We start from the raw sequence: 15,216 nt of genomic DNA on the forward strand, positions 1-15,216 counted from the left end.
GCAGGCATCCTAGCACCATAGCGCAATGGTACCTGCATTATAGGCAGGATTGTTTTACTGCAAGAATTTGTTACAGGAAGGAACACCTTCGTGTACAAAAAAAATCCTTAAAGACTTTTTCCTCGTTCTATGAGGCCCACTAGGATTGCGGGCGGACTTTCGTCCGCCCGCCACCCTAGCGGTGCTGGGACCGGCCGCCAGTGGTGCGGTGGTCCTGCACCGGCGATTAGGATGCCACCGCCCCCGTGGCGGTGGCATCCTCCATTCCCAGCATTGTGGCGGCGGTGCTGTGAGCACCGCCGCCACAATGCTGGGAATGCACTGCATGCATTGTCATGCACAAGGACACATGCACCGCGAGGTGCCTGCCACTATGTCCATGACAATGCAGGGGGGTACCATAGGTACCCCCCATGTGCACCCCCACACCCCCAATACCCTGGGGGCCCGCAACGGGCCCCCAGAAGAGAATTCTGCATGCCTTTCCGTGGCAGCAACACCGCCACGGAAAGGCATGTTTCCGCACCCATGCTTATATGGATGGCGATGTCTAGCAGACACCGCCACCATATTAAACCCTTTTCCACCCGGTCGACTTGTCGACCGGGTGGAAAAGCGGCAGATGGTCTTCCCGTCTGCCGCGGTACCCTCCGCCATACTAATGTGGCGGGGGGTAAATGGGTGGTGTGCGGGGAAGGATGTAGGAGGCGATCCGCCTTACATCTTAATGGGCCTCTATGCGTGCTGCAGAATGAAAGAGTGATAAGAGGAAATAACGAGGAGAAGTAAAGATATTTCCACTGTTTACGCCTCACTGGGGACGACATAGCATTTTGACCCATTCCTAGGTTTACAAGTCTTTGTGATTCTGGGAGTGTGTCAAAATCCATGGGTGAAAGCATGGGCACACACATTCTCCACCTATGGAACACCTCCCTAGTTGAAATATAGCATAATGCAGCACAAACAGTTGCCTTGTCTTACATTTCTTTACAAAGCTACGCGGAGGCACGGTAATCAGGCCTTCTGCTGCTTTGGAAATATTACTGAGGCCTTTGCTTTGTCCTGCATTACCTTGCACGATGCAAGGAAAATACAAAGGCTTCATAAATATGGGCCTACATTTTTGGGTGTGGTCAACCACTGAACTTTTCCAGAATGTAATTAGAAAGGCTGTCTCTGAGCTATTAGACATAAAGAAAGTCACTCCTACGTGCGCACAATTTTGAACACCATCACCCTACAATTTAGAATCCAGCTTCATATTACACTGTAAGAAATGCGCATTTGTAAGGAGCAAGATATAAACTGTTGCATACATATTAGTCGAAAGGTGTGCCACAGTGTATCCATAACAGGTCAGCAATGCACCCCTGCCTCCATCTATCATGGCAATTCACTGTTTCCTGGGAATGGTCACATTTTCTGGCCATTTCATCTCAAACTTCGAAGCACAGACGGAACCCCTTCGCCAGCTCACCAAGGGAAACTCACGATGGCAGAGGGCTGATGCTCAGCAGGAGGTTTTCCAAAAGACATTGAATACCAGCGGCCATGAAATACTTCAGTACAAGAAACATACAGAACTAGTTGTGGACACCTGTCCTGATGGACTTGGGTGCTATTTTGCAGATAACTTTCTCAATGCTCTTGGAGCCTCCTAATATTTGCAAGTAATACCATATCAGACACAGAAAATGATGCCCGCAAATTGAATGGCGGGTTGTTGTCATCTGATAGACTTGTCTCCGTTTTCACCTCTACATCTTTTAACACAGCATGAACGTGTTGATAGCACATAAACCTGATTCCCCCTTTTCACAACATATCACCTTATCCTCTACCCCATATTGAAAAGTTGGAGTCCCAAATGCAGAGGTTCTAATTTCCCACAGGGGTGAGTGATTGCCAGGCCCAATCATAATCAAGGAAGAATGCAACACGATGCAGGCAACAGTCAGTGCAGACTTTTGCATACTCCTTGACGTACAAAACCTGCTAGTAATGATTGAAGCAGATAATAAATACTGTGTGGCTGAATTCTTATCCTCGATTACTTTTAATAAGTTGACATGCAAGCTGGAAAACATGCTAGCCGCCAATAGATTGCCACTCTAAATGAAAACGGACAACCCCAATTCAAGGAAATTACTTCTAAATGTACCACCATCGTCTAGGAACATACCACAAAACAAGCATTTGCAATGCAATAGGCATCACATTTGTCAAAGTTAGAGCTGTTGGTGCTGTAAATGACTATGGCGCTTGTTTATGAGGCCTTACAAGAAGCTGCTACCAGCACTGTCTAGAGTACTTAGAATGAGGAATTACCATTGGGACCAAAGAAGCAGCTGCAGCCCTGCTTAGCGGATCTAGAATAAGGAATTACCAAAGAATTATAAATTTGCTGCATTTGCCACATAATCCATTATTTTTTGCATAGTTTGCAGATGTTAACAAAAAAAGAGTTTCTTCTCAAGCAGATCCAAAGTTAAGAAAACGCTGCCACATGTGTGCCTCGTAGTGGTAGGACCCTTGTAAAGATTATTTGGTCATATTTTTGCTGCTGTATTAAAGTATTAAACTGATGCTAAAGAGGCAAAACCTTTGTCATTTACCCATATCATAACTCCGCCTTGGCAAACTAGTTATACCGTCACAAAATGTGCTGTATTGTGCTGCATAATTTGCCTTTTCTTGCCACATAAATTAGTCAGTCCTGCCACAAAATGTAGTCAGCCCTTGCTGCATAATCATGGTGGCCCTATAAGTAACAGACTTGCAGGATTACTGGACTGTCTCGTTCATCACTAGTCACCTTGGCCACTGATCTGTGTAACGATTGCACTGCTTATGACCCAAGGCAGCGCTTTATTATCATGTACAAAGTATTGTCCTTTGTTGCCAAACACATTTAAATGGTTTGTGCTTTATATTTGGACCACTTTTACATGGCACTTGTGAAGTTGCGCACACGGACACTACTGTCCTTATGTGATTGGAGATCAAATGGACAGTAAGCTCAGAACATGCAATTCCTGAACAGTGTAGTGTGGGGCTGTCTCCAATGTTATAACAAGCACTTACAGTGCAATAGGCTTCTCATTTGCGAGAGTTTGAGCTATTGGCATTGTAAATGATAATGCCTTTTATTTATATGTTTACTCACCACTTGCAGGTTTTATAAACACATAAATAAAAGGCAATAGATCAAACTCTTGCAAATGTGAGACGTATTGCACTGCAAGTGCTTGTTTTTCTTTAGGGGCAAGCGGTTTAAGGACATAAGAAACGTATTTCCCATAACAACATTCAAAATTCAATTCAATTCAATTCAAACAGGCTTTATTCGACATTTGTCATAAAAGCACAATATTCACAAAAAGTATAAAAAGTTCATACCCAAGATAAAATCTTCACAAATATATAATACGAATAAGAACATTTTTCCATAATAAACATAAAACATGTTAAAATATTTAAAAGGATCAACCACTAATCATTTTTCTCCTTATTGCCCAAGACCAACCAAGAAACTTTGCCACTGATATGTAGACAAGAGGGGTGGTACAAGTACAAATAATTCTAGTTGCTAACACACTACTCCTAGTGCCAAGTAATTTGCACATGGGTTTCAACCAAACCCTGCGCGGAACAGAATATGCGGGGCACTCAAACAAAATGTGAGCAACTGATTCCAAGGATGTCAAGCAACTAGGACAAGTAGCCATCCCACCTTGAGACCATCTTGATGTAAATGCTCTGATGGGCAAACTTCCAATCCTAAATTGGAAATATAACTTTCTATCAAGTGGCTTGGTTATATCGTCCCAGTGAGCTTCAAGGCCAATTTCATCTTTTTGGTCTAAAAACCTCCCTGTAAGTGAAAGTGGGGCACTTGCCCTGAATATTTGAGATACTACCATCTCCCAATATTGATCCTTAATGGTTTTCTTAGAGGGAAAACTAGCGTTAAGAGGGTCCTCCCATAATCCTTCCATTCCCAATTCACCAAGAATACCCCTAATGCCGATTAGCCATTTAATTTTATGGAAGGTATCATGTTTTATTATATCCATAATACCTGTGGCATATGTTCTTAGTTCGGGGGTTAGCCACAGGCGCCTCCAATATAACACTGGGCGCAATTTTGCAATGTGATTAATAGGCTTAATTCCTAGATCATAGAAGAGGGGGCATGTAGGGGTACTCTGGGGTAGGTTAATGAGATTACGTAAGAACTTATTCTCCGATGCAGACATTTTTGTTAAGTTCTCAAAGCCCCAGATCTCGGCACCGTAAAGGGCAGAACTAACCACCTTCGCATCATAGACTTGAAGAACTGGAGCAATTGGCTTGGTATATGATTTCGCAAACTCGGAACATAGGGCGCCAGTCTGTTGGCGATGTTTAAGTGTTGCCAACTCTATCTGTTGATTCCAGTGTAAGTCATACTGGACATTTATACCCAGATAGTTAAAAGCCCTCACTTAATCAAGCGGTAGGTTGTTCAAAAAGAGTTTGCCCTTGAAGGATTTGTGTGGATTAAAAGGCATAAATTTGGATTTTTGCACATTTACTTCAAGGCCTCGAGCAGTGCAAAATTCTTTGAAGATACCTAATGCTCTCTGTAACCCACTTGAGGTCTTGGAAACAATTAGGGTGACATCTACAAACATTAAAATGGGTACTTTAACATCAGCTAAAATTGGGGCATCTACATTAGCTTTGATCAATAACTTTGCTATGTCATTAATGTACAATGAGAACAGGGTGGGAGCTAGGACACATCCCTGACGTACCCCTCTCTCTACTGGAAATTGGCTGGTAACATTTCCGGGAGAGCCCCACCTTATTTGGGCATAGTTATGCTCATGAAGTCTCATGACCATGGTTAGAAGGGCACACGGCATTCCCAGGTTGTGCAAAACCAGCCACAGGGAAGTGCGAGGAACAAGGTCAAAAGCTGCCCTTAAATCAATAAAGGCAGCATAGAGGCTCCCCTTTTCCAGTTGTACTGTCTTCCAATATAACATAGAAAAATGTAAGACTTGATCGATTGGGCTAGTGCAAGCCCAAAATCCTGCTTGAAGATGTGATAAAATTCAAAATTAAAGTTTCACTTTGTTTTAATAATTTGCAGCTGGTTTAGCCATAAGGCGAAGAGAATCACTGATGTTTAGCTTGGAAGTAAGCCCCGAAATTAGAGCACGTAAAATTGCTCTTGTGGTGTTTACTTTCGGAGAGGATTGCGATTATGTATTTTTCTCTGGGTCTGATGTTGGGAGAAGACAGGATCCTTCTGGCTTCAGACCCTCAGTGACGCACGCACTCCAACTGGAAAGGCATCTGTGTCATTGTGGTTCAGCCCCCCTCATGTGTTGTGTAGTTGCCTGTGGATACTGAGACACACACACACATGTTGTGTCAGATGTGCATTGTGAGGTTGCCTGTTTGTGTTTGTGCATCTGCAGCAGTGCATTGGTATTACTGTTGTGGGCCATTGTCTGGTTGTTGTTTTTGTGATTTTCCCTGCTGTCCCTGTGAGTCATATCACATCATTCTGCACATTCATCCTGGTTGTTAGGTCCCATTGCTGCCATGGAATGGGAGTTTGTGACCTGACACCTACAGTCTACACAGGATGTTTTGATTTGTGTGTCTATTTTCGAGATGTGTGTATGCTTTGTGATGGTCACTTCTGCTTTTGTGTCATTGTACACTGTATGCAATGTCAGCCCCCATGGGTGGTGCTTGTCTACACATGGCCGAGAGTATGTTAGTGTTTCACAGCACTGATAGCCTCACCACATCTCTGTGGGTATGGGACACAACCACTACCTTGCCACAAAAGTGTTTCATGTGTTGGGACCAGGAATCATACATGCTGTTTGGCATTTACAGCTTTGACCATGATGACACTTACCAGCATAAGCCCTATGGGTGGGGGTGGCAGTAGTGCTGGGCAACATAAGCCCTATGTGTGGGGGTGACAGTAGTGATGGGCAACATAAGCCCAATGAGTGGGGGTGGCAGTGGTGATGGGCAACAAGTCCCCTATTGTTGGGGGTGGCAGGAGTGATGGGCAACAGGTCTCCTATGGGTGGGGGTGGCAGGAGTGATGGGCAACATAAGCCTTATGAGTGGGGGTGGCAGTGGTGATGGGCAACATGTCCCCTATGGGTGAGAGTGGCAGGAGTGATGGGCAACAGGTCCCCTATGGGTGGGGGTGGAAGGAGTGATGGCCAACAGGTCCCCTATGAGTGGGGGTGGCAGGAGTGCTGGGCAACATAAGCCCTATGGGTGGGGGTGGCAGGAGTGATGGGCAACATAAGCCCTATGAGTGGGGGTGGCAGTAGTGATGGGCAACAGGTTCCCTATGGGTGGGGGTGGCAGGGGTGATGGGCAACATAAGCCCTATGAGTGGGGGTGGCAGTGGTGATGGGCAACAGGCCCCCTATGGGTGGGGGTGGCAGGAGTGATGGGCAACAGGTCTCCTATGGGTGGGGGTGGTGGGACTGATGGGCAACATAAGCCCTATGAGTGGGGGTGGCAGTGGTGATGGGCAACAGGTCCCCTATGGGGGGGGGTGGCAGTAGTGCTGGGCAACAGGTCCCCTATGAGTGGGGGTGGCAGTAGTGCTGGGCAACATAAGCACTATGAGTGGGGGTGGCAGTAGTGATGGGCAACAGGTCCCCTATGGGTGGGGGTGACAGGAGTGATGGGCAACATAAGCCCTATGAGCGCGGGGGTGGCAGTGGTGATGGGCAACAGGTTCCCTATGTGTGGGGGTGGCAGGAGTGATGGGCAACAGGTCCCCTATGGGTGGGGGTGGCAGTGGTGATGGGCAACAGGTCCCCTATGGGTCGGGGTGGCAGGAGTGCTGGGCAACATAAGCCCTATTTGTGGGGATGGCAGTAGTGATGGGCAACAGGTCCCCTATGGGTGGGGGTGGCAGGACTGACGGGCAACATAAGCCCTATGAGCGGGGGTGGCAGTGGTGATGGGCAACAGGTCCCCTATGTGTGGGGGTGGCAGGAGTGATGGGCAACAGGTCCCCTATGGGTGGGGGTGGCAGTGGTGATGGGCAACAGTTCCCCTATGGGTGGGGGTGGCAGGAGTGCTCGGCAACATAAGCCCTATGTGTGGGGGTGGCAGTAGTCTTCACAAATGCTTTACACACTGCCCCTGAGATAAGCCTGCCTGCTCGTGCCAAGCTACTAAGGGGGTGAGCAGGGGTTATTAAAGGAGTGTAGCCCCCTTACCCTGACTAGAAGCAAGGGCTCCTACTTGGTCAAAGGTACCTACCTCTGCCAACTAGAGACCGGTATTTCTAACACCAGCCATGGGATCAGAGAGGGTTTTCCAATTTTAAACAATCCTGCAGAGTTAATCTGCTAAAACGGAGTTCTTCCTTTAACCAGATCGAATTCCAGAGCTTTAAGGGACTAAGGCATAGCTTGTCAATGAGAAAGTCTAAGCCTAGCTCCTCATGGATTATTTCAGAGGGAACACTTTGGGGGACCCATAATCGACCTCTTAAAAATTTATTTTCAGCTACTTGGAGAGGGGCAACCCATTCATATCCCCATATTCCACTACCGTCGCTTACTAAGGAGATGCACTTGGCCCTGTAAATTTCCAGGACCGATTGGATGTGAGTGTGTCCAAGCCGACGGGAAGAATCTTTAATGCTGAATGTCACTCTATTAAAAGACAAAACATTCTGCGATATGAGAGAGTGCCACTTCAGCTCCGAATGTAATAAAATCCCCAAATACTTGAAGTTTTCTACCTGACTAATATGTTCACCTTCGACTACATGTTTCATCGTTTTAGTGTTAGGGTGGCAAAATTTCATAACCTTTGACTTGGAAAAGTTCGTCCAAAGGTCAATGCTGCTCATAAAGTTAATAAAAAGGATAAGAAGTTTTTTTAAGCTTTTGGCTGTACGGGCAATTAAAACAGTATAATCCACATAGAGCCAGGCAGGTATGGGACTGCCTGCTGCTTTAGGAACGTTAATACCTGGTGCTGACTGAGCTTGCTCTTTGTGATTGATATAAAGAATTAATAAAAAAGGGGCTAAAATATATCCTTGTCGTACCCCGCACCACATTTTAAAATGCTCAGTGCACTTCTCACTAGGGCCAAACCTGACTCTGGCTGAAAGGTCAGTGTGCAAATCAGACAGGAATCTTATTAAAACTCGGTCCACTTCCATCTGTTCCTTTATGGACCAAAGCTTGGAGCAGTTAACTCTGTCAAAGGCAAAGCTGAGGTCCATGAAGGCCAGATGAACTTCTCCCTTTTTAACCTTAGTGTATTTACATGTTAATAAATAAAGGTTAAGAGTTTGCTCTATGGTCCCCCGACCGGGACGAAACCCATATTGTAAGTCAGTTAAAAAGCCTCTATCCTCGGCCCAATCCGCTAGGCGGTTTAATATAATCTTGTGTAATGTTGCATATCCCATCCTCGTCGCCAAATGTAATGTTATAAGAAGAGGTCCATTCTTGGTAGTTTTCATGTAGGTTTATTAGGTATCAAGTTGTATGATAGATGAGCCCCACCAGGAGCGGTCTGTATTTGCTCAGCCCATTCAGCAACTGACTAAATCATACCAACATTCTAAACTTCAACATTCTAATATAAACACATCCTGGCTGAGCAGTATACTACATCTTGCCAATGATTTTCACCTCTGAGTCTATAAGGGAGATGACCTGAAGCCTGCTGGGTCCGATCTATTGCCCTTTTTAAAAATTGGAACTATTATCGAATGTGACCAGGTTGGCGGGAGAGGGTCAGCGGCTGCGGCCTTTAGATGTAGTGTCAGTAGCGGTGCCCATAGGTCAGTACAATTTTTGAAAAGGTCCCCTGGCACCTCGTCAGGCCCTTATTAGATAGTAATTGAGAGATAGCTGCTTTGACCTCAGGTAAAGTAAAAATAACGTTGTCGTCTGTCTGTTGGCCTTTTAGTGGGTCCGGCTTCTTATCTAGGCTATAAATAGCCGCAAAATGGTCGACCTAGGCCTGGGGAGGGATGGTACAGGCCTGGTTGGAAAGATGGTCATTGCTAAAAAGAGGAGAATGAACTATGCCCCAAAAGATAGAGCTGTCGCATTGCCTACTGGCAGTTAGTAACTTTTCCCATGACTCCTCTTTAAGTTGGGCCTTACGTTCCTTGGAGGCCATTCTAAACGCAGCCCTGGCCTTCCTGACCCCTGCTTGGCAATGTGGCTTTGGCTGCAGAAGGTTCCAAAGGACCTTGTGGGTTTTGGAGCACCGGTTGTCAAACCATTTTTCGGCATTGGTTCCCCGGGGTTTGGCTGTTTTACAAAGCACAGATTTATTAAACCTACAGATGTTAAAAAAAGACACCAGATGCTGTGTGATGGTTCATCTTTAGACAGACATATAAAGAGATCCGTTTGACATGAGGAAATCCGCTGTTGAACGAAAAACCCTGGAACAATAGTGGCCCACCTCAACTTTTGACCCTGATCTGTCGAGATCAAGGCTTCTTTATATTGGGATATTGGTCCTGATGATTTATTGTCCCAGTGGCATAGAGCTGTTAATGGTCAAACAATGCTCAATGCTCAAGTGATGGCTTAAGACCTTAAAATCTAGAAGTGCAGGGAAAAATCAGCTAGAAACAAGAATGTAATCAATAACTGTGCTGTGTCTCTCCCCCCCCCTTGATTGTGGGCGTTCTCTCATTTTGGGGATCCTGAATGCTATCCATTAAATTCATTAAGTTAAACACAGAAGAAAGGCTATTCGTGGCTTCACCTAGGCGAGAGTGTTTAAAATGTGCCTGTGGTTTGAATAAACCTTTGGAGTCAGAGGGCCAGATGTACGACCCGTTTCTGCATGCGCAAACAGGTTTCCAACCTACTGGGCGATGTACAACCCCATTTAGTGAGTCGCAATTTATTTACGACACGCTAAATTGGATTTGCGACTCGCTATTAGAAAGGGGCATTCCCTTCCTAATAGCGACCCCAAATGCCATGTATGATTGTCCCAGGGGACCCTTCCCCCTTTGTGACTGGCTCTGAAAGTATTTTTTAAGGGCAGGCATTTGTCCCAGGGACCACCCACTACCTGCCCTTAAATAAAATTTAAAAGCAGCCTCAGACATGGAGGTCTGCTGAGCCCAGCAGGCCAACTTACCTGGGAAGGTCAGCCATTCTTAAAGGGGTCGCAAATTGCGAGTGTCTCATGAATATTGATGAGGCACGCAATTTGTGACCCCATTGAGAATCGCACACAGTGTCTCTGACACAGTTGTACATGTTATTTGGCGAGTCGCAAATTGCGACTCGCAATTTATCACAATTTGCAACTCTCAAAATAACATGATTGTACATCCAACCCACAATCTCTGATCGTTAACGTTCTACATGACTGACAAGGATGCAAATTAAAATCCCCGGCACCCTAATTAAGGTAAAAGGTGGTTCTGTATGGTAAAAGTCATAAATAAGTGCTTCAAGACTGGCGATAGCGTCTGACTCATCTCTAGATGTGACAACGTTATAAAAGTTAATGAGAAGCATTTTCGCTTATTGGGGAATGTTAAGATGGGTACCCTGGGAGGTCATGGAGTTGGACTTTAAAACCTCTACTCCAGTCTTACTAAGGTTATAGGACCACCCTTAGCCCGTCCACTAGAGGAGCGGATTGCTGGGATAAAAAACGAGGAGAAACCATCAAGATGTAGACAACCCTCAGTGTTCCACGTTTCCTGTAGACAGATAAGGTCATAACTCTTTAATATACACAACCACCCTGTATCTGTGAGCTTTCTGTGTACCCTGGTAATGTTCCAGCTAAGGGCTGTGATGGAGTCTTGTTTCCTGGTAATTAGTTCCTGATTCGAGGTAACAGAAATTTGTATGCCAGTGGGGGGCAAAGGGTCCAGTCAGTAGAGATCTTCCAGCTCACTCAAAGGAATAAAGCGGTTGTTAAATTGTAAGATGAAAGTGACAATGGGGCCCGGAGGATTAGCTAGCTCACAGCGCAGCTTTACCTGAAGCACGTGCCAGTCTTTCCTGACCGGGGCATCAGGGTTTATGGACGGGTAGAAAAAGCCCAAGGGGAGAATGTATATTCGATCCGTTGGAACACCTTTACTCCCTAGTGCATAAAGGGTCAGGCCAGCACGTGTAGGATTATTAAAATTCACTATAATACAATCACCCACAAATGATTTATGAGTTCGACCTAGCCATCCCACCATCCTGACCATTATAAATTCTTCGGCCAATATCTGGGTAGGGCCAGCCTCACCCCTGGTCTGAGTTATGACCTGGCGATTAGCCTCCAGCTCTATTTCTGCGCTGGTAATCTGAGATGCTCTGGGAGCCGGTGAGTGAGCACGTTGTTGGGGTCTATCTTGAGACTTTGGGGCTTCCCGGTTTGCTGGTTACACACCTCTTACATTTTGTCAGCTTGACCTTTGAACTTTGGTGGACACTCCTTAGTATGGGGAAAAGAAGGGTGAAAACACCCGGGGGGTGGGGGGGGGTGATAAAAAGCCCTGGCCCAGACCTAAAACCAGCACACCTATACTGCCCTTCCTGAACCAGGCGGTAGGGGCGCTAATAGACAAGATTACCAGCTTGCAGTCAAATTGGCCCTCATAACACAAACGACTTGGAGAATTTTCTGTAAAATTGACTTTATTCGACTCTGCATGGTTTTTATCGCAAGGTGCACATAAAAAAGTCCCAGTACCTTCAAGTAGTTTTATATTGTATATATTATCCTAGCTTTAGGTACCTCTATCTTCCAATGTCCTGAGGAGGCCCAAAGTTACAATGGCCGAAGTGCATGGACATGTTCTCATTGACATCTTCTTTGGAGGTGTCACCCAACCTTAAATCTACAAAATCACAATCTGGACATGTACTAAAGAAATTGAGGACTGAATTGTCCTCCATGTGATATCACTTAAAGGACCATCTCCTATGTAGACTTCCTATTAAATAAGGAACGCAGCCATGTCACCCAAATCAACTGGAAGACCAAAATGATTTTCTAGTTGTCACGTTTATGTTATTGTATAAAAATTCGGAGATTAATCTGACTTCACTTTTTTATGTTGTGTGTATTTGTAGGTTTAAATGTTAATTTTAAAGACACACTCCAGGTACCATTACCAGGAGTGAAGACTGTCACACAGCAAATAAGTGAAATAAACTATGTAATTTGAAATCGGACATATACACCAGTGACTAATTTAAGAATTCATTGTGGTAATTACTAATGTACGATATTTTTCCCACAATATGCCACACTTTTGTTTACTTGTATTTTGTCCAGGTATTTTGGGGCCACTAGGGCAGCCCCCTAGATATTTATATATTTTGTACCAATGGAACAGCTGAAAAACAGAATCTGTTTTTTGTGTTTTTTAGCAAGTCACCTACAGGGACTACCTTCCGATTATCCTTGGAGAGAGCTACTCGAAACACCTGCCTGACTACCACAAGTGCAACGAGCTGGAGGACCCTAGGATTGCTAATGTTTTTTCTGTGGCCTTTCGGGCCCCACATACAACAATTCCCCCTCTGGTCTATCAACTGGATAGTGACTACAAGCCTGTTGAGCTGGATTCGGTAACCCGCTTTCACAAGACCCTTTTTGCCACCTGGATGGCAGTGAAGAAAGGTAAAGAAATGAGAAAGGCCTTCTACTTATTCCATGCACTCTGACCTTTAGTCACTCATCTGGGATCTGAGTTTGACAGGACTAATCTAGTAAGCTCTGATATTCTAAAATGTACTGCAAGCTAAATTGACGTTTGCCCAATCCTTTGTTGTTCTTATTTGGGGATCTAGTCACACTTCTAATTTTCTTCTCTCTGAATATCGTCTAGTCACAGTTGCATGCCTTTCTGCTTATTCTTCATTATTGTATTTCTGAAGATTGCCCAAACTGCATTACACGAATCACAGCCTATTGCAACAATATCTGGGCCACCTAACAACACCTAATCTCCTCTAGCCTTTCAGTTCATCCCGCTACCATCTGCATAAATACTTATAGCCCCACTAATGATCATGTGTAACTCCTATTATTCTACCACAAAGAAACTGGAGTTAATGCATGGAATGGTTTCCTTGAGAAAACAAGATTAATCCTAATAACCAATAACACTGGGCTCACTACTAACCTTGGGTTCCAGAGTAGTGTGCTTAGACCATAAAGAACGTCAATGTCTCGTTGGGGGTTGTAAATGATATATAAATGCGATTACAATACAATAAATTCAGACATACCTTGTGTAGTCTCGTTGTATAGCTGAATTACGTTTTTGTTAGAAATTTGATTAATTGTTGAAGGGGGTGAGAAGTGGCATAATGCAAAATGTTGGGGACCCCCTGCAGAATGTGCTGAGGGGCCCATGAGTCTCACATATCTCACAGATATTAATGGAAATTGGGCTGGATGGGGCCCCTTTGAAGGCTTGGGTGCCCCCCCTTCCTTGCAGTGACTGCAGGGGCATGTGTTATCCTCCTTGTGGGTGAGAATCCACTTGAAAGAATAGTAGCAAAACTGGTCAGGGTGAACCACTAATGTCACTACCTGTGCTTAACCTTGGCACAAAGCTGTCAAGCTTAAGTTAGAGGTAATGTGTAAAGTATTTATTTAGTTCTCAAACAGTAATAAAGTAAAAACATAAAAGAAGAAAAATCCAAAACCAATTTCTAAAAATAGAGGATATTGTAATAAATACAGTGACAGCAAAACAACAAAAATCCAATCAGCTGAAAGGAAGATAATTAATTTTTAAAGGTTGAATTAAATGTAGAGATAAAACTCACAAAGCCCCAACCGTGGTTGTCTGGTTTTGCTAGACCATGTCAAAGTAAAAAAATACAGTTGACGCGAATGGGCGTGAATCGGATAAGGGAACCAGATTCTCCACAGTGAAAGGTTTGCCTTTAGACTTGGACATTTTTCTGGAGAAAAGTAGTAGTTGATGAGTTATCCGCGGGGCAAGCTGTGATAGGGTGCAGAAGAGTAGCATCCCGGTGCGGTCACCCATGAAAGGGGGAAAGTTCTGAGCGGGCAAGTAACGCCTCAATGTTGACGGGTTGCTGATTAACATCAGTACCCTGGACTGCGAAACTTTTGAAAATGAGTCCCCTAAGGCGAAGGATAACAAAATACTGTGTCTTCTTTTTGCAGACACTTTATTGTTGTTGAAAATGCCACGGGGTCTATCTACTCTTCTGGACAAATTTAATATTTTTAGTAAATAGCATTGTTTGGAAATCAACAGCAACAGAACAAAATATATGATTTTTGGTGCCCAGAAAAAAAACAAGAGTACGAAGGCACTGGATAAAGTAAATGAGTTTGACTATTTGGGTGCGAGAATGGAAGATTCCCACGGATGGGAAGCCCAGATAGAGAAACATTTTTGATTTTAAAACAAAGAGCAGGGTCTATCATAAGATTTGCAAATTGGGGCACTGTAATCTAGGCACTCCCAGAAAAGCCGAAAATGGTTTTATAAAGACTCTGCTGAGACTCCCTACTAGTGCCCCTATGCTCCCATTTAGATTTGACCTACACTTAGATCAATCGCTGATATTGCTACATTGAGACCCATTCAGTATTGGCTAAGGCTTTGGATGAATAAGGACTTGGGACCATGTAGGGACTGCATTAGAGTCATATTAGGTGGTCTCTCTTTTGGGAAGATTTCCTGACTGTACACATAAAAACCTGGCTATTCAAAAGGCGCTTGAAGGATTTTTGGTTGCAGCCCTCTGTATTACCCCAAGATGCTTGAGACAAGCTACAAACGTCTTTTTAGAATTTTGTTCTAGGAGCCAAAATCTCTGAAGCTACTCCATGCACCTTGGTAGATTCCTTTCTGTTGTTTAAGTGTGTACCAGATTATAAACCTTACCTAAATGTGGTTACTAACCCTACTGTACGTGCACTTTATGTAAAATCAGACTAGGTATATTACCTTTGGCTTCTTTTACTCATGCCTGGATTAAAAAGGGAGAAACATCACATCTATGGCCAATGAGCTGCCAGGCAGTTGAGAATATTGAGCATGTGCTCTTCTGCAAGGCTTATGCAAAGCAACACTTACATTGGATTGTCCCTCTTTGCAGACTCCTCGGTTTTACGGATCATCATACAGCTCTTAGGGCATGTAAAACCAATACTAGAGACTGT

At 44.5% G+C, this 15,216-nt stretch overlaps 1 protein-coding gene across 2 annotated transcripts in view; it reads left to right on the forward strand.

Annotated features, from left to right (window-relative positions):
• Window positions 1–15,216, forward strand: part of LOC146856657 (lactoperoxidase-like) — a 1,363,087-nt gene that overhangs the window by 942,221 nt on the left and 405,650 nt on the right. For both annotated transcript variants that reach the window (XM_085654837.1, XM_085654836.1), the window contains exon 11: window positions 12,432–12,684. In XM_085654837.1, coding sequence (XP_085510963.1) covers window positions 12,432–12,684 — 253 coding nt within the window. The remainder of the gene's footprint in view (window positions 1–12,431; window positions 12,685–15,216) is intronic.

This window comes from Triturus cristatus, chromosome 4_1 (assembly GCF_964204655.1).
Source record: "Triturus cristatus chromosome 4_1, aTriCri1.1, whole genome shotgun sequence".
NCBI lineage: Eukaryota > Metazoa > Chordata > Amphibia > Caudata > Salamandridae > Triturus > Triturus cristatus.